Here is a 25,604-nt window from a genome sequence, read left to right as displayed (position 1 = left end):
GACGGACACAGCATCCTTTGACCTTAGGGTTATGCTTCTTCCTACCAGGAGATTTAGGCAGAATTCTTACAGCACTTAAGGTGTTAAAACTTTCCTTCATGCCGCTCCTCCCAGGGGGCGTGGCTCCCCCAGGCATAACCCCCACTCTGCTCTAGCAGCTTCAGTTTGTTTCTGCCTAACCGTCAGAAGAGTCAGGCTTTCTCTGGAGTCCTGGACTCTGGAGTTTTTTCTTGCAAATTTTTTTGTATCTTGCGAGTTTTTTCCTCGCTTTTTTATTTTATTTTTGAATCCTGCGATTCTTCTATCAACAGCCGACTGGGTGACAGGCTGGGTCCTCGACCCTTGTAGTCCCCCCAGGTTCGGCCTTCGAGCGTGTGCTGGCCCTCAGCTCCGCTTTGGGACGTCCATGACAGGCCCCATTGCTCCAGGGGCGGCCGGGGAACTTCGGTTCTAGGGCACACATATGACCGGTCTCTATGGCCTTGTCACAGTGTGTCTGGCTGACAACCATGCCGTTCGCGGACGTTGGTCTGTCTGGGATACCTCCAGCCGGGTAGTCGCAGGACAGGTAAGTAGTGGCCCCTTACTCAGGTAAGTGGTCTGGCTGGAATGTTTTCCCTTGGGAGGTCGACTGAGGGTTTTTCCCTGCTTTCCTCTCTCCCTTTTTCCTCTCCCTCCTTCCCCCTTTGGGTGACAGCTGTGCAGGGTTTTTTTTTCCCTGGGGCTCATATTTTTCACTCGGGTATGGCTGGGGCTGTTCTGTGTCGCTGCAGGGGACTGTGGTGGTCATTCTGGGCATTTTTGTGTGTGCTGTGTGCTGTTTTGGTGTACTGTCTTTTTTGGGTACACTGTCTTTTTAAAACTGCGCAATGGCGGCCATTTTGCCGGAGCCGCGCTTGTATTATTCGGCTGCCATTTTCTTGTGGCCGGCGCCGTTTTCAGCACTAGTTCGGCCTCTAGTGGCCGTTTCGGCGGGGAAAAATGACCGCAAATCCTCTGAGGGGACAGACGCAGCGCTGCAGCTTCTCCTCAGCACACACTTGTCCTTCACAGACCGCGCTGTACCAGGGGGGTGGTGAGTCTCAGGGGGCCCCATACTGTGCTCTAGCGGCCGGGAGGTGACCTGTGGGGGACTTTTTTCCTGCCATTGGCAGTGGGGGTGACACGGCAGCTGCAATATGGAGCCTGAATCAGGCCCCTCATTCCTCACAATGCCGGAATTAACCCTTAGCGCCCCTTCCCCTGCCACATCTGTTGAATCGGTGTCGGCTGTCCTGGAGTCTTTTCTCACCAGGTTTGAAGCTGCCAGTGCTCGGTTGGGGGGTAAAAAGCGCCCCCCCCCCCGGAGGCTGTTTCTGGGGATATCTCTGACGCAGAATCTGATAACGCTGTTGCTGCTTCTGGTTCTGTCATGTCAGAGGATGCGGGCTTAACCCACATGGACAGCGAGGATGACTCTGCTGCGGAGTCTGCTGACAAGGAATTTGTTGGAGCTCTTATTACTGCGGTACGTGAGACTCTTCATTTAGAGGAGGTGGCGGAGACACCAGCGGTGTCAGTCCCTTTTTGGATTCCGCAAACCACCGCGTACCGCTAAGGTATTCCCTTGTGTTCCTTATTTGGACAATTTGTTGTATAAGGAATGGGATACACCGCAAAAGGCTTTTACTGTTCCTAAAAGCTTTGCTACCCGTTACCCCCTGGAGGAGGACTTTTTAAAAAAGTGGGTCACTCCTCCGTCGGTGGACCCTCCTGTCCAGACTGAGTAAGGCTACTACATTGCCTGTGGAGGGGGCTCCTGCTTTCAAGGACCCCGCTGATAGGAGAGTGGAGGCCGTGGCCCGCTCCCTGTTCTCGGTGGTGGGTTCGGCGGTAAGGCCGGCTCTGGCCGGAGCCCTGGTTGCTCAGACGCTAACTGAAAGGGCGAAGCTCCTGCTGCAGAATCTGGAGGTCCAGGGTGCTTCCGAGTCCTCTAGGGAGCTGGCTGAGCAGTTGATTCAGGGTCAGAAGTTTCTCTGAGGCGGCTATGGATTCGATTCCTTTGCTTTCCAGGGCTTCTGTCTACGCAGTGGTTCTGCGCCGCCTTATATGGCTGAAGTGCTGGTCGGCTGACCAGTCCTCGAAGAAGGCCTTGGTGGATTTGCCCTTTAAGGGCGGACGGCTCTTTGGGGCATCCCTGGATGACCTCATTAAGGATGCCACTGGAGGTAAGAGCACCTTGCTCCCTCAGTCGGGGAAGGGTAAGGAACCTCGCCGCAAGCAAGGTCCTACTTTTACTACCCCTAAGCGTTTTTTTCGTGCGCCCAGCGCAGCTGGAAAAGGTCCGCAAGGGGCAAAAGCCCCTGCTGCCGGGCGTAAGCGCCCCTGGTTTAACAAACCAAACAAGCCTGCGGACAAGCCTGCTTCCGCATGAAGGTCTGCCCCCGCCCGGGTCTCGGGTGGGGGGACGGCTTCACGACTTCGCGGATCGGTGGAATTCTCTTCTGACCGACCGTTGGGTTTGCGAGGTGGTCGCCTCGGGGTACAAGATAGAGTTCCTCTCTTGTCCCCCAAACAGATTTTTTCCATCCAACCTCCAGCTTCCTCCGGATCGTCGGCTAGCCCTGTCCGGGGCTGTCCAGCATCTTCTGGACAGAGGGGTGGTTGTGCCGGTTCCCTCGCTGGAACGGTTTCGGGGGTTCTACTCCAATCTGTTCGTGGTTCCCAAGAAGGGAGGGGTTCGCCCTGTCCTGGACGTAAAGGCCCTCAACTCCTTTGTCAAGGTGCAGCGATTCAGGATGGAGTCGGTCCGTTCTATCATAGCGGCCCTCCACCAGGGGGACTTCATGGCGTCCTTGGACATCATGGACGCATACCTGCATGTCCCCGTTTGCACAAGCCACCAAAGGTTTCTGCGTTTTGCGATCGGGGAGGACCACTCAATTCGTGGCCCTCCCGTTCGGGCTGGCGTCGGCACCACGGGTGTTCACCAAGGTGCTCGCCCCGATCCTGGCCTTGCTAAGGCAGCGAGGGATCGCTATCGTGGGATACCTGGACGACCTTCTCCTGAGAGCTTCTTCAAGCTCAGAGTTAGAGGAGGACGTGTCCATCACGTGTCGGACTCTGCAGGAGTTCGGCTGGCTTCTGATTCTCAAAAAATCAGTGTTGGTTCCGTCCCAGAGGCTGGAACACCTGGGGATGGTTTTGGATTCGGGGGAGGCAAAAGTGTTCCTCCCATCGGAAAAACTGCGGACCCTGCAATCTGCAGTGAGACAGTTGTCGACCCAGAAGTGGTCGTCTCTTCGCTTCTGCATGCGGGTTCTGGGTCTGATGGTGGCCTCCTTCGAGGCCGTTCCGTATGCCCAATTCCACACCAGGGTACTACAGAAGGAGATTCTGTCTTGATGGGACAGGGTCCTATCTTCTCTGGATCGCCAGATTCGGTTGAGCCATCTGGCCAAGTCTTCCCTGGCATGGTGGCTGACGTCTCCGGTGCTTCGGTCCGGGAAGTCTTTTCTTCCGTGCCGCTGGACAGTGGTCACGACGGATGCCAGCCTCATCGGCTGGGGGGGCGTCTGGGGCACCCAGTCAGCCCAGGGGCGATGGACTCAGGAGGAGTCCCGCCTGCCGATCAATATCCTGGAGCTCCGAGCGATCAAGCTGTGCCTTGTCAGGTGGTCCCTGGAGCTGCAGGGCCGTCCTGTCAGGATCCAGTCCGACAACGCCACGGCCGTGGCGTACGTCAATCATCAGGGCGGCACAAGGAGCTCGGCCGCGGCGACGGAGGTCGCTCACATACTTCGGTGGGCCGAAAGGTCCGTTCCGGCCCTGTCAGCGGTATACATTCCGGGAGTTCTGAATTGGCAGGCCGACTTCCTAAGTCGCACGACTCTGGATCAAGGGGAGTGGTCTCTCCACCCGGAGGTGTTTCAGATCCTGTGCCAAAAATGGGGCACTCCAGACGTGGACCTTCTGGCGTCCCGTCTCAATCGGAAGGTACCACGGTTTGTGGCCAGGTCAAGGGACCCGTGGGCAGGCACGTCAGACGCGTTGGTGGCTCCCTGGGGTCAATATCACCTGATTTACGCCTTCCCTCCTCTAAGGCTCCTACCCCGCCTGCTGCGCAGGGTGGAGGCCGAAGGGATTCCTACGATCCTGATCGCCCCAGATTGGCCGCGTCGCTCTTGGTACGCGGACCTGGTACGTCTGGTGGCAGACGCCCCCTGGCGCCTGCCTCTGAGGGAAGATCTCCTGTCTCAGGGCCCGATCTTCCATCCTGCTTTACGGTCACTGGCTTTAACGGCGTGGCTGTTGAGAACCAGGTACTGAAGGACCGGGGCCTGTCGGGCCCGGTAATCTCTACCATGATGCGTGCACGGAAGTCCACTTCTCGAAAAATGTATCATCGTACATGGAAAGCATACATCTCTATGTGTGAGGAGATGAAGTGGCACCCCCGTACTTACGTGGTGTCCCGGATCCTGCTGTTCCTACAGCGGGGAGTGGACCAGGCTCTTGCCTTGAGCACGATCAAGAGTCAGATTTCTGCTCTGGCTGTTTATTTTCAGCGTCCTGTGGCAGCGCATTTTTTGGTTCGCACGTTTGTGCAGGGGGTCCGGCATGTGGCCCCCCCGGTGCGCCCTCCGCTACCTTCTTGGGACTTGAACTTGGTCCTCTCGGCGCTTCAGCGTGCCCCCTTTGAGGACATTCGGGAGATCCCCTTGCTGACTCTGTCGCAGAAGGTGGACTTTCTGGTAGCTATTACCTCTATCAGACGAGTGTCTGAACTGGCGGCCCTGTCTTGCAAGGCCCCCTACTTGGTCATCCATCAGGATAAGGCGGTGCTGCGCCCGCGACCTTCTTTTCTTCCGAAGGTCGTTTCGGCCTTTCACATTAACGAGGACATTGTTGTTCCATCATTATGTCCTCAGCCGAAGGAAGCCGTTTTACATTCTCTGGATGTGGTTCGGGCCCTTCGAGTTTACTTGTCGGCGACAGCTCCGTTCCGGAAGTCGGACTCGCTGTTCGTGTCTGTGTCCGGTCCCAGTAAGGGCCTGGCAGTCTCGTCGGCCACCATTTCCAGGTGGATCCGACAGGTTGTGCTTCAGGCCTACGCCCTGAAGGGGCGGGCGCCTCCCTTTCGGGTCACGGCGCATTCGACCAGGGCGATTGGAGCCTCCTGGGCTTTCCGACACCAAGCCTCTGTGTTACAGGTGTGTAAGGCTGCGACCTGGTCGTCGGTCCACACTTTTTCGAAGTTTTATAAGGTGGACGTGAGTGCATTTTCTGATGCCTCCTTCGGCCGCAGGGTGTTACAGGCGGCAGTTTAAGGTTGGAGTTCCTCCGTTGAGTAACTCCGGTTTTGTTTGGGGTGTAACCTGTTGTTTGCTGTGTTATCTTTCCCACCCCTCGTTTTTTTTGACACTGCTTGGGGACGTCCCTAAGGTTAAAGGATGCTGTGTCCGTCTATGAACGAAAGAGAAAAAAGGATTTTTGTACTCACCGTAAAATCCATTTCTCTGAGTTCATAGACGGACACAGCACCCACCCCTCCTTGGTTTGTACTGCTTGTTACGAACTGAAGCTGCTAGAGCAGAGTGGGGGTTATGCCTGGGGGAGCCACGCCCCCTGGGAGGAGCGGCATTAAGGAAAGTTTTAACACCTTAAGTGCTGTAAGAATTCTGCCTAAATCTCCTGGTAGGAAGAAGCCTAACCCTAAGGTCAAAGGATGCTGTGTCCGTCTATGAACTCAGAGAAATGGATTTTACGGTGAGTACAAAAATCCTTTTTTTTTTTTTCAGTGTAAAAAAATAATAAAATAAATAAAAATAAATAAGAAAACAAAAAAAAATGTTTTTTTAAAGCGCCCCGACGAGCTCGCGCGCAGAAGCGAACGCATACGCAAGTAGCGCCCGCATATGAAAACGGTGTTCAAATCACACAAGTGAGGTATCGCCGCGATCGTTTGAGCGAGAGCAATAATTATAGCCCTAGAGCTACTCTGTAGCTCAAAAAATGCAATCTCTAGAATTTTTTAAACATCGCCTATCGAGATTTTTTTTTTTTTTTTTTCAAAATTTTTTATTTATGAACAAAGGAACCTGCCCATCCCGGGCCATAAAATTTACAGACAGTACGATATTGGTAACACAGTCCACACAGGCATTGAAAAGGCATCCAGAGAAATAAAATAGCATCATATCATGGCCTCGCATAACCTCTTATCAGTAATGTTCCCTCCTCGGAACCATGCCCCTCCGAGATGACGGAAGAGGCGCAGCTCGCGGGTCAGTACGGCTCACCCCTAGACCACGAGTGGTGGCCCTGAGAGGTCTCCGGCTGCTTTTCGTCACCAAGCAGGTGCATTCGTAAGGGTGTATGTTTGGAATAGGGCTGTAGGCCCGAGAGGTCCCGTCCTCCTTCCTAATTTTCGCGTTTTCTTCAAGGAGATGTGGGAAAGTTAGAATATAAGAGGTAGGAAAAGAAAGAGAGAAAAGGTTGGGGAAAGAATGGAGACTTGGGGGGTGGGGGGGTGGGTTGCACAGGCAGGGACGTCCAAGAGTGTCCCTAGGGGGCCCAGTGTATCCACTGGGTTTTACTGAGTCGGGGGATCATTGGGTGAGTCTTAGATGGACGGGCTGAAGTCAGTCTGCCTCTCTGAGGGACTGTCCTTCCTCCGAATATTTGAACATATTCCAGAGTTGCCATGTTTTGGTGTATGCTTCCTGTCGTTGGCCTGAGAGGACTAAGTCCTCCATGCGGCTTATCTCGTCCACCTTCCTGAGCCATGTCGCTGTCGTTGGCGGGCGGGGGGATTTCCAGTGGATTTCCATGCCCTAGCCGCGTCCAGTAGGTGGCGGACAATCGATTTTTTGTAGGCTCCAGCCGGCCATTCCGTTGCGTGAAGCAAAAAGAACGCCGGATCATCTGGCACCGTTCTCTCTGTAAATTTCTGGACAATGCGGCGTACCTCCTCCCAGAATCCCCCAATCCGGGGACAGGACCAAAAAATATGAAGGATTGTACCTCTGTCCTGTTTGCATCTCCAGCAAGTGGCATCAGAGGCAGGGAAAATTTTGTTCAGCAGGTCAGGGGTTTTATACCAGCGCATGAGGATCTTATAATTCGTCTCCTGTGTTTTGGAACATATTGATGACTTGTGCGTAAATCGCAGCATGTTTTGCCTTTTGAGTGGAGAGAATTGAGTGTTTAGGTCTTTTTCCCATTTAACAAGGGCCGAGATCTGGTGGCCGTCTGGGGGGGTGTTCAGCAAGGAGTACATCAAAGAGAGTGCATGGGGCAGTGTACCAGTCTCTGTGCAGAGTTCCTCTAGAGTCGTGAGATGGGCCTGTGGGTCTGCATGAGGGGGGGGAGGCTACCTAGGAAGTGACTCAGTTGGTTCGCCCTTAGGAAGTCGAGTCTGAACATCCCGTCAGGGTCTGCTAATTCCGTCGCTGTTTTCCACCTCCCGTTCGTGTGGAAATGTGATACCTGGAAAAGGCCCGTTTTGCTAAGGTCTAGAAATCTACGGTCCCCCAGACCGGGGTCGAATTTGGGGTGTCCGATAACGGGGCAGAGGGGGGAGTTCTGACCGGATAGAGAGTATTGTGTGAATAAACGCGCGCAGATTTTAGCCGTGTTCCCCATCAATGGGTGTCTCACGAACCGCGTGGGCAGATCTTTCAGGCACCAGGGAGATCCCCTAGGTGGTATGTCAGATTGCTCCTGTTCTATCCTGACCCAGAGTTTGGAGCCACCATGGCGGCACCAGTCTAGGAGGCGTACCAATTGTGCTGCGTGATAGTACTTCCTTACATCCGGGAGAGCTAATCCCCCGTGGAGCTTCGGTAGGGAGAGTGTGTTTCTCTGTATGCGAGGCCTTTTTCCCGCCCACAAAAACCGAGTAAATGCCGAGTGCACTAGTTTAAAGTAGCTACCCGGGATAGAGATCGGGAGTGCCTGTAGTAGGTACAGGAATTTGGGGAGCACCGTCATTTTAAGGATGTTGCAGCGTCCCACCCACGAATGGAGGTCTCCTGTCCACTGGAGAAGAAGCCTCTGGACCTCCCTCAGTAGGGGGGGGAAGTTAAGTCTGTACACCTGGGAGAGGGAGGGGGGTATAAACGTTCCCAGGTATTTCAGCGCCACTGCCGTCCAGCTAAAACGGAAGTTATCTTTAAGGTGTGACAGTAGTTCCCGTGAGATTCCCACCCCCATGGCCTCTGACTTGGTCAAGTTTATCTTCAAGTTAGATAGGCGACCATAGATATCAAATTCTCTCAGCAGGTTCGGTAGGGAGGTATCTGGTTTGGAGAGAGTGAATAGCAGGTCGTCCGCATATGCGGCGACCTTGTGTTGCGTGCTTCTGGTTTGTATGCCAGTGATGTCAGGGTTCAGTCTCACGTGGCATAAGAAGGGTTCTAATGAGAGCGCGAACAAAAGGGGGGACAGGGGGCATCCCTGCCTCGTTCCGTTGGTGATGGTGAATAGCTCGGAGACCACCCCGTTGGCCCTAACTCTTGCCGTCGGGTCTTTGTAAACTGCTGTGACCCAGTTCCGCATCTTGTCTCCCACCCCTATGTAGGATAGAGTTGACTGCCAATCAACCCGATCAAACGCCTTTTCGGCGTCTGTCCCTAAAAAGAGACAGGGTATTCCCTCACTATTTGCCAGGTGCAGTAGGTTGAGAACCTTCGCAGTATTGTCTCGGGCTTCTCTGGAGGGCACGAACCCCACCTGGTCTAAATGGACCAGGTGTGGCAGGTGCTGCTGCAGCCTGTTCGCCAGAATTTTCGTGAATAACTTGAGGTCTGTGTTTAGGAGAGAGATCGGGCGGTAACTCCCACAGTGGGCCGGGTCTTTGCCCTCCTTGGGAATCACCGAGATTTGGGCCTGTAATGTAGCGGTGTGGAACGTCCCTCCTGAGCCTATCTCATTGAATAGTTTGACCATGTGGTGGCCCAAGGAGGGGACGAGGGTCTTATAATAGGCGATGGTTAGACCATCGGGGCCGGGGGCTTTACCTGGTTTGGCGCCCTTCAGAGCCATCTGTAATTCGGGCAGAGTGATAGGGGCCTCAAGGCTCTCTCTCGCTTCTTCCGGTAGGGAAGGCATTAGGGATGACAAAAGGTAGTCCGCTACTGTGTCAAGGTCAGTTGGGGTCTTGTCGAGGTTATACAGAGAGCTATAAAAGTTCCTGAATTCCTGGGTGATCATTTGGGGCGTTGATTGCTTCCCCCCGGTCTTGGACATAATACAGGGTATATAGGTTGCTAATCGCTGTGATTTTAGAGAGTTGGCCAGCATCTTGCCGCACTTGCCTCCCGACATATAGGCCTTCTGTCTACATATTTGTAGCGCAGATTTGGCTTTGAAATGCAGGAGGTCTTTCACTTGTGAACGTACGGTGTCGAGGTCTATACCTAGCTGTCTAGTGGGGGACTGTTTGTGGGCTGTCTCCAGGTCGTGTAGTTTAGTGAGGAGCTTGGTCAGTTGTTCTGTTCTTTCACGTTTTAGGCGAGCGCCGTGTTTCATGAGTATCCCTCGGACCACAACCTTGTGGGCCTCCCATATCACTCCACACGTACTCTCTGGGGTGGTGTTGGTCGTGAAGTAATGGCCTAATTCCCTTACCACTTCTCCCATAACTTCAGCGTCCTGCAGAAGACTTTCATTAAGCCTCCACATTGACCTCCGGTCCCCGGGTAGGGTCAGAGAGGGTATAGGTCAGTGCAATCGGTGCATGGTCCGACCAGGTGATTGATCCTATTGTGACACTTTGGATCGCGTGGAGCTGTCGATGAGGTATTCGAAAGTAATCAATACGTGAGTAGGATTGGTGTTGCTTAGAGAAGAAGGTGTAGTCTCGTTCTCCCGTATGGAGTAGACGCCAGGCATCTACCAGTTGTAGGGAGTGAAGGGTCGTGCCTATGCTTTTGCGTTGGTCGCGGGTTGTGGACGATTTCCCCGAGGAGGTGTCCTCCTGGGGGATCAAGGGTACATTAAGGTCACCTCCCACAATCCAGTGGCCTTCCGCAAAGCGCTGGAATTTCCCCAGCTGTTTTTTAAGGAAGGCATCCTGGTGGGTGTTGGGGGCGTATAAATTTGCGAAGGATACTTTCTTGTCCCCTATTAGGCCTTTTAGAAATAAAAAACGGCCGTTTTCGTCCGTCTGGACATCGAGCAGCCGCCACGGGACTTTAGCAGAAATGAGGATGGAGACCCCCCTGGATTTAGCCTCAGTGTACTGTGAGTGGTATGCAACCGGGAAGTACCTTGTTTTCAAAAGGGGCAGGTTGCTGGCTCTAAAGTGGGTCTCCTGCAGCATCACTATATCGGCCTTCATGCGGCGCATGTCTTGTTGTAGCATGCGTCTCTTTTCTGGTGTATTGAGGCCTTTGGAATTCATCGAGACTACTCTGAGAACCTCCATGCCTGCGCAGCTGGGGGGGGGGGGGGGTTGAGGGCGGGAAGTAGGGGCGGGGGCAGGGGGAGGAGGGGAGGGCTCGGTGAAGGCGGAGGAGAGGGCTGAGAGGGGGTTAGAGAGAGGTATGTAGGGTGGGAAAGGGGTTCGAGTAGAAAGGAGACAGATGTAAGGGGGCGAGCACTAGAGTGTGCAGCCCGAAAGGGGTCTATTAAGGTAGCCTACAAACGGCTAATACGCTCACCAGGGAATCCCGGTAATCGAGCGTAGTCCTATGTGGGGGAGAGACTGGGCAGGGTCAGGAAGCGAGCTCCCGGCCCTCCCCTCCCAATCCCGGCAAATATAACTAGGAAAACATCAAAGTGCATATAACATAGCAGCACTCAATACACATTATAAGGGCAAGGGAAATCAAAATCAGAATCAAAAACGGCAGAACATAACATAAAATCACTCTCGGCACTGGAGGTAATATAGTAAGTGCAATCAAACACGTGAACATAACATGGGCAATTACAACCCTTTGCGGCAGAGGGTGCTTAGCTAGTGTGAGAGTCACTGTAAACAGGGTCTCCGCCATACATCCCCCCCCCCCGCCCGCCAGGGGATCTCAGGTGCCAAAAAAGGAAGGGTGGCAGCCCTTCCCCTCCATTCCCCCACCCATCAACCCATGGAGCTGTAAAGTGCCGCCATTAAAAGTCTGTGCCCGCATGTGGTCCCGGGGCTTCCGCGGTTCCCGGGGCTTCCGCATGTGTCAGTCACCAGGTTCGGTCCCACCAGGCCCCAGGGAACCCACCCTCCCCCAGAGTCCCCATCGGGGGGTCTCGCCAGTGGTCCCATGGAGGACCTCCAAATCCGGAGGGAACAACTGTTGGGCTCAGGGGGTGATCTTTGTCCCGGGATCTGTGGTGTAGTGAGGCGACCCCCCAAACGGCTCCCCGGTCTAAAACGTTGGCCAGGGTCAAGTAGGCCCACACAGATCCGCAACGGTTCGTGTCGTATGTCCGCAGTACGCGGGCCAATTGTCACAAAGGAGCCGGCCTCTAATTGGGGTGATTCCGGAGCGGGTGACCCTGGCAGTCTGAGGGGGGATCCTCTCTGTGCGCCGTTCCCGTAAGGAAGTCCCAGTGTGAACCAGCGCAAGAGTGATGTTGCGAGGGAGCGGGGGGGTCAGCCGGTGCGGAGCCCGGAGGCACGGTGGAGAAGCGTCAGCAGCACCGGGGCTACAGCTGCAGGGAGATGGGGGCACCGCTACGCGGGGGGGGGTAACTTGAGCAAGGGACTGGAATGGCATGGCGGGGGTCAGGGATACACGGCCCAGGGCCTACTCACGTGGCGCTTCTCCCCCAACCGACCGGCGTCTTCGTCTGCCTCGCTGTTGACGTGGCTGTAGAGGATCCCGATAGGGTGCTGCGCCAGGCCGGCCAAATTGTCGGGGAAGGAGCTGGAGCCAGTCGGGAACTGTGATGGGTTCTGCTTCCATAAACCGGAATAGAGCTGGGAGGTCTGCCGTCGTCTGGAGTGTGAATGCCTTGGAGTCCTTGCGAAAGGTAACGGCGAAAGGATAGCCCCATCTGTAGGTGTGGTCCGTCTGGCGGGCTAGCTCCAGGAGTGGTCGCAGCAGCGCCCTGCGCCGAAGTGTGGCCCTGGAGAGGTCTGGCATGATCTTGACGCGTGAACCCTCTACCTCCAATTCCTCCTGGTCCCATGCGCTGCGTAAGATCGCCTCCCTCATGAGATAGCGGTGTACTCGGCACACGATGTCCCGTGGTCTGTCGGGATCTGTCGACTTGGGGCCCAGTGCTCTATGCGCTCTGTCGAGCTCAATGGCCACGTCAGGTTCGCCCAGGACTCTCCGGAAGATGCCCGTGACCTTTTCCTCTACGTCCTCTCGGTCTGGGGATTCCGGCACTCCCCGTAGCCGCAGGTTGTTACGGCGGCTCCGGTCCTCGACATCTTCCAGATGTAGTTGGAGGGAGATGGCCGCGTCACGGTGCTGGTCCCGGGAATGTTCTAGGGCCGTTACCCGTGCTTCCAAAGAGGAGACCGATTCCTCCCCTGTTGTCACTCGGTCTGCTAGGCCGGACACCTCTCCCCTCACCTCCTGGATGTCCCGCCTGTGTGTTTCCTCCAGGCGGAGGATCAGGGTTTCGATGTCGCCCCTGGTGGGAAGAGCCTGTAGAAATGATCTAATGTCCGGGTCCAGGTCTCCCATCGCCAGTAGTTGCGGGGCCGACATCGCCGCTATCGGGTTCTCCGGGGATAAGGTCCGGGTCAGTGGTAGTTGGGACGGAGATCCCTCAGGGTCCGGTGCTTGGGCCTCCTCTCCTGCCGCACGTGGAGTGCCTCTTGGCGTCGGTAGATCGCCTCCGGGGGAAAGCTCTTGAATGAGCTTGAAGTACTTCTGTATTTTCCCTGAATTCTTGCCAGCTGGGGTCCCCCGGGAAGTCGCCCTTGTTTTGTATTTTCTGGCAGAGTACATGCCGGTATAAAAGGTGATTTTTGCCTAGAATTGGGGGATCAGGCCAGGAGCTCCTAGGAAACGTGTCTTCACTCGGCCATGTCCAGGCCACGCCCGCCTATCGAGATTTTTAAGGGTAAAAGTTTGACGCCATGCCACGAGCGGGCGCAATTTTTAAGCGTGACATGTTGGGCATCATTTTACTCGGCGTAACATTATCTTTCACAATATATAAAAAAATTGGGCCAAATTTATTGTCTTATTTTTTAATTCAAAAAAGTGAATTTTTTCCAAAAAAAGTGCGCTTGTAAGACCGCTGCGCAAATACGGTGTGACAAAAAGTATTGGAATGACCACTATTTTATTCTCTAGGGTGTTAGAAAAAATATATATATATAATGTTTGGGGGTTTTAAGTAATTTTCTAGCAGAAAAAACTGTTTTAGTCTTGCAAACACCAAATCTGAAAAACACCTAAGGTCTGGAAGTGGTTAACAGGTAGCAAATTCAGCTATGCCACAAGTGCACAAAGGTTTAGGGGCCTCCCCATATGGGTTGTGTGAACGCAACAATTTTCTTTTAGGTAGCAGTCACCTAAACTTCTGGAAGCAGTTGCCAGTTTATAAGGGGAAGTCCATTGTGAGGTGTCCAACTAAGGTCTGAACATAACAGCAGAGAAAGGAAAACAAAGGTAAAGGGAAGAGGGGAATAAAGGAAGTGGAGAAGGATGTGAGCGAGGTAAAAAAAAAGGGGAGGGTGGGGAAGAGTCCCTTTCAAGGGAGTAGAACATCAGAACAGGTAAGCCAACATGAGTCTCGGGCATGGAGGTCTTGTGTTTCTCTGATTTATCCCGAAGAGCAGCAGTCAGGTCCTCAATCTGTTCAATATCATTCGCCCTTACGAGCTATTAGACCACTGTAGTGGCCAATTGTTTTCACTGACTCAGTGTTGAGAAGGAATTTGTGGTATCACTACTTCGATAAGGGAGTAAGGTTAAGTAGGACTGCAGCTAGGTCGTCATAAAGAGATGTCTGTAAATTTGTGAAGGAGTCGAAGTACTAGTTGCCAGAAGGTTTGAAGCATTCCTTAAAAATATGTAGAATTGTGCGTGGATGTAGCTCACAACGCCAACAACGATCAGATTGGGGAATATTTTGGCCAAAGCCAACGGGGTGCTATACCAACGTATGGTTATTGTGTAGGAGGTTTCATGATACTTGCTACAAAAGGAGGACTTCTGTGCAAAGAAAAGTATGCGCTCCTTTTGGGGTTCTGTGAAGGTAACTTGTAAGTCCCTTTCCCACTTTACTAGGAAAGGCAGGTCTGCAGTGGCATGGGGTTTGTAATCCAGCAGGGATTTGTTAGATGTATAGAGGTACCGGTGATTGGGACCCTCGCCCAAGCAGAGCTCCTCGAATGAGTGGAGCTGCCAAGGGAAAAGTGCAGGTTTTAGGCAAGGAGCCAAGAAAATGCGAAAGCTAAATTGCTCGCCAATGATCCAGAGCAGGAGATACTTGTCCAATTAACATGATTTTAGTAGACGTCCAGCCCATTGGATATAAAAAATGAGGCCCTTAAAGCGGAGTTCCGGCCACAATTTCACTTTTTAAATATAAATACCCCTGTAATACACAAGCTTAATGTATTCTAGTAAAGTTAGTCTGTAAACTAAGGTCTGTTTTGTTAGGTTGTTACAGCATTTAGACACTTTATAAAATAGAAATTGACTGGGGCCATCTTAAGTGTGGGCATCATGAAGCCAGACTGTATGACTTCCTGGATTTCAGCCTTGCAGATCTCGCACATGCTCAGTGCTGCACAAGCAGTGTCAGATCAGGTTTCAGCACCTGTGCTGTCCAAGTCACATGATTCTTTGAGACTGGGGAGTGCACAGACTCCTGGAAAGTTACACCCACTACATTCCCAGGAGTCTGCGGTGTAGGTTAGGAAGCATTAAGCACCTAGGTGCAGGGAGTGGGAAGATTAACTATTCTGCCTAGCAACAACACTTTGAAGGCATCTAAAAAAAAAAAATTTCTCTTATCGTCCATGGACGGACACAGCTCCTTAAATCTTGACAAGTGGGTTATGTTCCCTGTTTACAGGAGAGGACTAGGCAGAAACATGTTAAATAGTTAAATACATGTTACATTAACAGAGTTGAACAGCCCCGCCCAGGGGGCGGTCCCTCCAGACATAACCCTCCTCACTGCAGCTTGCAGCCTCAGTTTCGTTCTGCCTAGCAAAGGAGAAGGACGTATGGCTCCCTTTGGGCCCAGCGCCCTGAGGAGAAATTTTATTTTACTTTACTTTTTCTTGAAGAATCTTCTTTCAACTGTTGGCTGAGAGACAGGCTGGATAATATAGATCCTTGTAGTCTACTCAGTCCGACCAGCGAGCGTGGGCACACCTTTGCAAAGAGGCTTGGTCTGCCACGCCATACCCCATGACTCCTGAGGTGGCCGGTGAGCTTTGCTCCGAGGTCCACATATGACTGGGCTGTGGTGTTGTCTCACTCACAGTGGACCGGGCCGACAGCTACCTCCATTTCGGTTGTAGTTCTGTCAGGAATGCGTCAGCGAGTCCTCGCTTGGACGGGTAAGTACAGTCCCTCCTGCTTCGGTGGGTTGGTACAGCTGGGCATTCCTGGGGTTTGGGGGTCCCTTCTACCTTCCCTGCTCCTTTCCCTTGCTGCATTGCTAACATTGCTGCTGTCAGGGGGGAGGGGGCCTTCCTGAGGGGACTGTGTTATCTGGCCTGTGTTTTTTCTTTTTTGTATTGGGCTTTCCTGTGAGGTAAAAAGCCCTGTGATGAGCACAGATGTTTATGATTATAATTCAGCAGACGCTGACTGATTGGTGACACCTGTAATGGTTTTGCTTTTTATGCTGTATCTGTGACTTGTCCTTAAATAAAACAGCCCTAGGAGGCTTTTCCTGTTTAAACACAGGTCCCTGCAAAAGTTACCTCACGGTTCTTTTCCTCACAGGCAGCTCTGGGCAGTCTCCTCCTGAGGGAGTCCCCTGGTTACCCCTGGTCAGCGCAGCAAGTGGGTGAGAGGCCCTGAATAGGGCTCTAGGAGCTTTTGTCTATTTCTATGGACAGGTGTGCATATTATAATACACACTATGTAAATATTGGAGTCAGTATCTGGGTCCTTCCCCACATGCTGGTGGTGGCAGCAGGTGTTAGCACCTGGGATTCCCACAGAGTTTTTATTGTTAGTCCTGGACACAGTTTGTGCCAGGGTGGGGGTGGACTGCGGGCAGGCGGTAAAAGAGTGCCCCCTTCCCCCGTTATCCCCTGGGGAATGCTCTGTTATGGAGCCATGGACCAGGTACCTAGTTAAAAAAAAAAAGGCAGAATAAGGCATTTATGGGTGCGCTTTTTACTGCTGCAAGGGACTCTCCTAAGCTGCATAGTGCAGCTGGGTTTCCGCCGAGGGCTCGGTCTTTTTTGGATCACACAAATCAGACCGCTGTGTAGGTTTTTTCCTTCTGTGCCCTTCTTTGATAATTTCTGAGATGCGGAATGAGAAAAGCCACTGAGGGCTTTTGTAGTCCCTCACCGCCGGGCGGGAACCCCCACTTCTATGGATCTGACTGATAGAAGATCCGAAGTACTGACCCATTCCATGTTTACCATGCTGGGGTCTGGCTTGTGCCCACTACACTGGGGTCTCAGTCGACGCTGGCACCATTTTTTGGGAGGTTTTTCAATTGCATTGAAAACTCCCATTGGCGCCCATTTTGTCGTAGCCCCGCTATGGCGCAGCTTACATTGTGCCGGCCATTTTCCTGTGGCCGCGTTCTGAACGCTCGGCGGCCATCCTGGAGTAGTTCTGACCCCTAGTGCTGTATACAACTCGCAGAGTGAGCATTTTGCACCAGACAGTGGAGGAGCACCGACTCTCTCCTGAGGTTATTAGCCTAGCGGACCAGCTGGTCCAGGGCCTCATATAGGTCTGTGATGCTTCATTGAATGCTGCGCCCTTGTTATCCAGGGCGTCTGTTTCAGAATGGTTTTATGCACACGGTGGTGTAGTGCTTAACTCCATTACTTGGCAGCAAAAGAGTCATTGGTTAGAATCCGCACACTGACGCCAATCTTCCTGGAGCTTGCATTGTCGCTCCCTGTGTCTGCGTGGGTTTCCTCCGGGTACTCCGGTTTCCTCCAAAGACATGTGTGCATACACCTACATAATATACATACACACCATGTGTGTGTATTATTTAGGGGCAAACCTCCCAGGCCGTCAAAGGCCCAGCTGGGGGACTATTCTGTCCCTGGGTGCATAAGCCGATCACGCCTCACCCAAATCCTGCCAATGTATATAGCCTTCCCTCCCTGTCTCTGAACCTAGGCTCTAGGTGGGAGGGGCGGCTTGCAGGTTCACAATTCAGTGAAACCTCCCTGCTCTCCGACTAGTGGGTCTGCGAGGTGGTCTCTTCGGAGTACTAGATAGGGTTTCCTCCTATCCACAGAACAAAGTTCTGTCCTTGTGTCTTCCTCTCTCGGCCCGTCGGTCTGCCTTGGGCAGTGTGGGATTTGCTAAGCTGCGAGGTAATTTTACCTTTCCTGCAGGACGAGAGTTTTGGGGTTTTCTATGGGCCTCAGGCCCTAAATACCTTTGAACGTCGGGTAGTTCTGCATGGAATCCATTTGTTCGGTGGTAGCTGCGCTTCATCCGGGGGATGTCCTGACGTCCTCGGACATCAGGGATGCATACATTCATGTCCCGTTTTGCACATGTCAGTGTTTTTTTCTGTGCTTCGTGATGAGAGAAGGGTCTCTGTCAGCCTGTGGCCCTCCCTTTTGATCTGGCGTCGGCACCATGGGTTTTCAGCTAGGAGCTCGCACTTATTTGAATTTTGTTGGGACAGCGAGGCTTTGCCTCATTGGCTACTTGGACGACTTTCTTCTGAGAGCAGCTTCTGTCTCCGACCTAGTGGATGGGTTATTCCCATTCAGACCCTCCGAAGATTCGGGTGGATGTTAAACGTTTAGGCCAGAAAGTGTAGCTCGGTGGCAGCAAGCCTGCCCTCCATGTGTGCGACCCAGGGTTCAAATCATGGGCATGCTAGGTTCCGACTTAGCGTTGGAGTATCTAGTGTTGATCCAGACTCCTCAGTGGCAAAGGTCCTTCTTCCCCCTGGAGAAATTGCAGACTCTTCAGTCTGCGGTGAAGGTATTGGCATCACGCAATCGGTCTTCTCTCCGGGCGCCTGCTGGTTCGGGGTCTGTGGGTAGCCTCCTTCAAGGTGGTACTGTATGCCCAGTTCCACACCCTGGTTTTCCAGGGGAACTACTGTCCAGGTGGTAAAAAATCTCTTGTCTCTGAAATCATTAGATTCCTGTGCGCCACCTAGTCAGAGTCTCTCTGAGTTGGTGACAGAGATTCCCGACTCTTCGGTCCGGGAAGTTGTTCGGTGTTCTTCCAGTGGTCGGTGTTTACGACGGATGCCAGCTCACGGGTTGTGAACCTGGAGGTTCACAAAACTGGGGGGTCCAGTCGGCCCTGAGTCGCTGGACTTGCGTGGACCTATGACCACACCTCCTTGAATGTGTCTGGTCTCGGTAGCTACCCAGGGTCAGGCCTGGCTAGTGCCTGGTGAGAGACCGCCTGGGAATACCAGGTGCTGTCTACTGTTCATTGTCCTACTATTTTAGGCGATCAGGCTATGCTTCTCCTTGTGGTCGACCGATCTGGTTTCAGCCAGACAACGCCACGGCCTTGGCTTCAGTCTACCATCAGGTATGCCGGCAGGCGGACTACTGGAGTCGCCAGATGCTGGACCAGGGTGATTGGTCTTTGTGCTTGGGTTGTTTCGGCTCCCTTGCAGGAGGTGAGCCTCACATGGCATGGATCTCCTGGCAGCTTGTCTTCGCCGCAAGGGTGTCAAAGTTAGTGGCCAGGTCTAGTGATCTTGTACAGACGCGTCAGTCGCGCTGGTGGCCCTGTGTTGTCTGTATCAGTGATTTTTTGCCATTCCTCCATGGTAGTTGCTTCCTCGGCCGCTCCACAGAGTGGATGCTGGGGAGATCCCGATGATTCTAATCGCTCCAGATTGACCTCGGTGTCCTTGGTACGCTGATATCAGGCGCCTGGTAGCGGAGGCACCCTGGCGATTGCCAGGGCAGGAGGTTCCTGTCTCAAGGTCCCATACTTCCTCCTGTTGTACAGTCACTGACTTGCTCAACATGGTTATTGGAAGCCAGACTTTAGGTGACCAGGGTCTGTCTGACTCGGTCATCTCAACAGGGCACCGTAGTCTTCTTCCGGAGGATCTACCGTCGCACCTCTCTTGGTGCGAAGGGATGGAGTGACGTCCACGGGCGTACTCTCGGTGTCAAGGGTCCTGCTGTTTTTAAAGCTTGGATTGGATCTAAAAATTGCTTAAAGCACCGTTTGGGGGCAGATTTCAGCCTTGGCTGTGTTCGTTTAGTGGCCTTTTTGCGGCCCGTTCCCTGGTGGGTCCCCTTTTTTTGTGTGCAAGGGGTTTGTCATATACTTTCCCCTCTTGGCCCATCTCTTCCCCCATGAGTTTTGACTCTGGTGCTCTCGGTTCTTCAGGAACCTTCCTTTTGGAAACATCAGAGAGATTTTCTCTTGACACTATCTCAGAAGGTGGCCCCTTTAGTGGCCTTTACCTCTGTTAGAGGGGTTTCTGAGTTGGCGGTCTTGTCTTGCAAGCCGCCATGCTTGATCCCCCATAAGGGTTAGGTGATGGTGCGCCCGCGACCTTCCCTTCTTCCGAAGGAGGTTTCGGCCTTTCATACTTTAGGCGTGGTACGCGCTTTGCGGGTATACCAGCCTACTACGGCTCCATTTCGGAGCTTCTGACTCTCTTTTGTGTCGGTGTCTGGTCCACAAAAGGGCCTGGCGGTCTCGTCGACCACCATTTCTCGGTGGATCAGGCAGGCCGTCATACAGGCCTATGCTTCTAAGGGGCGGGCCCCCCTTTCCGGTCACGGCACTTTCGACCAGGGCAATTGGTGCTTCCTGGGGGGTTTTTTCGACATCATGCGTCGGTCTCACAGGTGTGCGAGGCGGCGATTTGGTCGTCCGTTCACGCTTTTTCCAGAATTTACATGGTTGCTGTGAGTGCATCTTATGATGTTTTTTTCAGCCGCTAGTTTTTGCCGGCGGCTGTTTAAAGTTGCACCTCCTCCGTTGAGGAGCTCTGCTTGTTTTGGGGTGAAGTTAAAATTGTTTTTACTGATATATTTCCCACCCCTCGTTTTTTGACACTGCTTGGGGACGTCCCACTTGTCAAGATTTAAGGAGCTGTGTCCGTCCATGGACGATAAGAGAAAATAGGATTTTTTGTACTCACCGTAAAATCCTTTTCTCTGAAGTCCATGGACGGACACAGCTCCCACCCCTCCTTTTTAGGTTTGTACTGCTTGTTACGAACTGAGGCTGCAAGCTGCAGTGAGGAGGGTTATGTCTGGAGGGACCGCCCCCTGGGCGGGGCTGTTCAACTCTGTTAATGTAACATGTATTTAACTATTTAACATGTTTCTGCCTAGTCCTCTCCTGTAAACAGGGAACATAACCCACTTGTCAAGATTTAAGGAGCTGTGTCCGTCCATGGACTTCAGAGAAAAGGATTTTACGGTGAGTACAAAAAATCCTATTTTTTCGTAAAGGACTAATGAATTTTTTTTAAAACTACTGCTGTAATATTATATTTATGGGTGGAACTCCACTTTAAGGCCGGATTCACACTTGTCTGGCAAACGCTCCGACATTGGGAGCTCATGTCGTGTGACGTGTGAAAATCAATGTTTCCCTATGAGAGCCGTCTTAACTGGTCCGACACAAGTCGGTCCGACTTTGAAAATGCTCCCTGTACTACTTTGGTCTGACTTTGATCCTACTTCGGCCCATTGAATATCATTGAAGTAGGATCAAAGTAGAATCCTTGTCCTTACCATCCGATTACAACAGCAATAAAAAAAACAATTATCTCACACTGGGATTGTTTTGATTGGTCAAAGAACAAGTCAGACTATCACAAAGTCGGATCAAAGTAGTATCCTGTTAATGAAAGTCGGATGGATGTAGGACCAATGTAGGACTGATGTCGCAGAGCAAAGTAGGATGAAAGTCGTGCTACTGTCGTGTAGTATAGTGTGAACCCAGCTTCAAGCCTCTTAAGGGCCTTGTGATAAGAGAATCAGGTCTGAGATCCGGAGTAAATCTTGGGTGCCCAACAATTGGTGTCATAGGGGAGGGAAAACTTGACAATGAGGATAGGCGGAAAAACCTGTCCATCTCGGAAAAAGTGGGGCCAATCAGCGGGTAAGTATCTAAGTGCGCAACTTGTGGTTATTCTACAGGATCGGGAAAACCTAAGTTTGTGATTAGTTATCATACCAACCATTTGATGGTTTGACAGTTTAGTTGAGGCCACAAGCAAATGTGACGGCTCGCAATCCTGGCATTCTATAAATGTACCGTGTCTGTTTGTTTTTAATTTAACCGCTTCCATACCGGGCCACTTCTGGCATTCCTCTCCTACATGTAAAAATCCAAAACATTTTTTGCTAGAAAATTACTTTGAACCCATCCTGTGTGGTTTGAACATCGTTTACCTATGCAGACACGACCTAGGTATGCGTTCGCTTCTGCAGGGTTTTTTAATTATTTTTTTACCTTTTTAAGCATGGCGGGAGCGTGCAAGCAGAGGGGTAGTGCCGCTGCCGTTGGGTGTGAGCGATGGGACAGGAAGCGCCACTGCTCAAACGCTCTCATCTGACAGGCAGGAGTCTGCCTGTCAGATTTGCACACAATCCCGATGTCTGCATCGGTGAAAGGGTTAAAGGGGCACCTTATCTTTTTTTATATGGTTCTATGGAGCGCAGCTGAGGCCATGCTTCCAGGGAGGGCAACAGGGTGCAGCATCCTTGCATCAACAGTAAATTTCTTAAAGCTAGGCAGGCAATAGCTACAGTACAGTACAATGCATGTTAGGGAGTGTAGTCCTTAATGAATACTACTTAATTTTTGTATGATGGAATCAAGAGTGCTACATTTTTAATAACAAAAACTTCTCTCTCTCTCTCCCCCCCCCCCCCCCTTTACAGAATCATCATGATCTTGCCTCTCAGTTTGTCACTTGCCCGTTTAATGCCCGCCACATGGTACCTCGAGGAGAGCTAAGTTACCACATTTCCCGATGTGATGACCAAAGTTGCATCGAACAGGATATTGGTATGAGAGCTTACCTAATGCAATTTCTCAAATTTGGAGTACTAAATAAAAATGTAATTAAAACTAAGAGCCATTAGTTAGATGGGTGAAATTGGCAAATTACTTTCACATCTATGCTTTAATCCACCTAGTCTGAGCGGCTTCCTTCACCCTCCAACCTATATTTCCTTTTGTAGTTGGAATTGTTCTGAATATTTAATAAGGAAAAAGTGATTACGCTCACCAATGTAGTGGTAAGTCAAAACTAAGTAGCTGTGCTCAGTTTTGACAAAAACATTCACAAAATATAAGAAAAAAATTGCAACGTGCTGACATTTTGTTAAAACCAATGAATGATGGAGTAATCAGCGGTTAGAACACAAGCAATTACAAAACCTAGTACATAAATGAATAGTCAGTTTTGCTACAACGTGCTCATATAAGTGCAAAATACCTAAATGATCAATAACCACAAAAGCCTTGATCCATCTTAAATAAACTTATTACAGTGAAAAGTGTGCAATCCTCCACAGTGAACCAACTGGGCAAACTAATTTCCTTATCGGGACTTTTTTTTTTTTTTTTTATATAATATATATCAAAGTTTATTAGAAAACAAAATAAGACTACATCACACAGAGAAACATTGGCACCTGTCATAAATTCCACTTTGCGAATACATTTGGCGCGGTCATCACAAACGCCGTTCACTACTCATCTGTGTTTGATATGGGTAACTTAAGTCCTATACAACACCTGTACACAGTATAACTTGAAATTCTGTATCTTACTATACAAAGGTTTTTTCTCAGGTGCCCACTGTCATCCTAACAACAAAAGCAATTAGCCACTTGACCACCGCCCCATGTCAAAAAGATGTCCTGTTTTTAAAGTTGAATATCTCGATAACGGCAGCAGCTGCTGCCACAACCGAGATATTCATCTTTTCAGGGGGCGGTGGTGTACACGATAGTGGCGGATTCGCCGCGAGATCGCCATTATCGGTGGCGGGAGAGGGGCTCCCGCCGCTCTCCCGCGCCCTCCGCCGCTTACCGGAGCCGTCGGTAGCGGCGGAGGTGATCGGATGTGTCCGGCAGCTGAGCGGGGACGGGACTGAAGGAGAAATCTCCTTCACCCGTCCTCATAGCTCTGCTGGGCGGAAGTGACGTCAAAACGTCAGTCCCGCCCAGCCTCTTAAAGAAACATTTATTTTTTTTTGTCATTTGAAAAAATGACTTTTATTTTTTTTTTATTTTTTTTGCATTTAAGTCTAAATATGAGATCTGAGGTCTTTTTGACCCCAGATCTCATATTTAAGAGGACCTGTCATGCTTTTTTCTATTACAAGGGATGTTTACATTCCTTGTAATAGGAATAAAAGTTATCAATTTTTTTTTTTATTATTTCAGTGTAAAAAATTATAAAACGAAATAAAAATAAATAAGAAAACAAAAAATTTTTTTTTAAAGCGGCCCATCCCGACGAGCTCGCGCGCAGAAGCGAACGCATACGCGAGTAGCGCCCGCATATGAAAACGGTATTCAAACCACACAAGTGAGGTATCGCCGCGATCGTTAGAGCGAGAGCAATAATTCTAGCCCTAGACCTACTCTGCAACTCAAAAAATGCAACCTGTAGAATTTTTTAAACGTCGCCTATCGAGATTTTTAAGGGTAAAAGTTTGACGCCATGCCACGAGCGGGCGCAATTTTTAAGCGTGACATGTTGGGTATCCTTTTACTCGGCGTAACATTATCTTTCACAATATATAAAAAAATTGGGCAAAATTTATTGTCTTATTTTTTAATTCAAAAAAGTGATTTTTATCCAAAAAAAGTGCGCTTGTAAGACCGCTGCGCAAATACGGTGTGACAAAAAGTATTGCAATGACTGCCATTTTATTCCCTAGGATGTCTGCTAAAAAAAAAATATATAATGTTTGGGGGTTCTGATTAATTTTCTAGCAAAAAAATTGTGATTTTCACATGAAGGAGAGAAGTGCCAGAATAGGCCCGGTGGTCAAGTGGTTAGATTAGCAGTCTATCCATTACAAGATCTACGGGAGAGACACCCAGGGTATCAAGCCAGGGTGACCACAGTTTATCCAACTTCCCAGGACGTCCCCTATGTTGGAAGGTATATTTTTCTAACCGTATAGTGTCCCCCCATCTGACCGATCCATTTTTTCAATGTTGGAGGGTCGACCGCCTTCCAGTGTCTTAAGGATTGGCTTGCGAGCCTGAAACAACGCTCTAGCTATGGCCTGTTTAGGATTGTCATCTATGGCGATGTCGTCCACAATCCCCAGTATGCATGGCTTCGGGTCTGTCGGTATGTAAACCTGGAAGACTATTAATAGTAGTACCCCTGTCCACAACAAGTGTTGCTTGGGGCAGCGCTATAGCAGGTATATTGGATCCTCATGATCTCTCAAACATCTAGGACAGTTTGAGTCTGATCTCGCTCCCATTCTGAATAATCTAGTGGGTGTAACATGCACTCTAAGGACTATTTTTTATTTTATTTTTTTCACATCCGAGCCAGCTCCAGGAAGAGACTACAATGTTGCCATGCAGAGAAAAAAACATTTGGGATTTGTTGGCCTTGTAAGAATCACATTTTTTTCCTTGCGCATCACCATGTACAGGAAGTAATGTATGCCTACTGGGCTCACCCTATGGAGGAGGAATTCTACATGAAATTACTACTTACTACTACTTTAATAAGGACCTGATTCTGGTGGATTAGGTTCCTTGAGGTCCTTACCAACTACAGATCCGCGCTATTGACAAAAGACGTCTGCAGCGCAGACCTGAAGTGCCAGGTGGACGTCTATGGACGTCATTTAAAGTGCATTACCCGCGCGCGCCTCTGGGGGGCGCGCAGCGGGTAAACACTGTCCCGGCGCATCGCTAAAGAGCCGATGCGTGTACCTGGCGGCCGCGATGTCCGCCGGCTACACGCAATCGTCGGTAACACAGCAGGGACGTGGAGCTCTGTGTGTAAACACAGAGCTCCATGTGCTGTCAGAGGAGAGACCGATCTGTGTCCCTTGTACATAGGGACACAGCATCGGTCACCTCCCCCAGTCACCTCCCTCCCCCCACACAGAACACACCCAGGCTACACATTTAACCCCTTCCTCACCCCCTAGTGTTAACCCCTTCCCTGCCAGTCACATTTATACAGTAATTAGTGCATTTTTATAGCACTGAATGGTCCCAAATTTGTGTCAAGTGTCCGATACGTCCGCCGCAATATCGCAGTCCCAATAAAAATCGCAGATCGCCGCCATTACTAGTAAAAAAAAAATAATAAATCATTTTGTTCCCCATTTTATAGGCGCTATAACTTTTGCGCAAACCAGTCGCTTATTGCGATTTTTTTTTTTTTTTTTTTTTTACAAAAATACGTATCGGCCTTAACTGAGAAAAAAATAGTTTTTTTAAAAAAAAATTGGGATATTATAGCAACAAGTAAAAAAATATATATATTTTTTTTTTAAATTGTCGCTCTATTTTTGTTTATAGCGCAAAAAATAAA

The 25,604-nt window shown here is 50.8% G+C and overlaps 1 protein-coding gene across 1 annotated transcript in view; it reads left to right on the top strand.

Moving 5' to 3' along the window:
* LOC120929371 (gametocyte-specific factor 1-like) overlaps positions 1-25,604 on the top strand; it is a 132,643-nt gene that overhangs the window by 29,381 nt on the left and 77,658 nt on the right. The window contains exon 5 of the mRNA XM_040340757.1: positions 21,956-22,082. Within this exon, the coding sequence (XP_040196691.1) occupies positions 21,956-22,082 (127 nt within the window). The remainder of the gene's footprint in view (positions 1-21,955; positions 22,083-25,604) is intronic.

Source organism: Rana temporaria, chromosome 2 (genome assembly GCF_905171775.1).
Source record: "Rana temporaria chromosome 2, aRanTem1.1, whole genome shotgun sequence".
Classification (NCBI taxonomy): domain Eukaryota; kingdom Metazoa; phylum Chordata; class Amphibia; order Anura; family Ranidae; genus Rana; species Rana temporaria.
The sequence above is the reverse complement of the archived record's forward strand: the minus strand, read 5'-3'. Positions and strand labels throughout refer to the sequence as shown.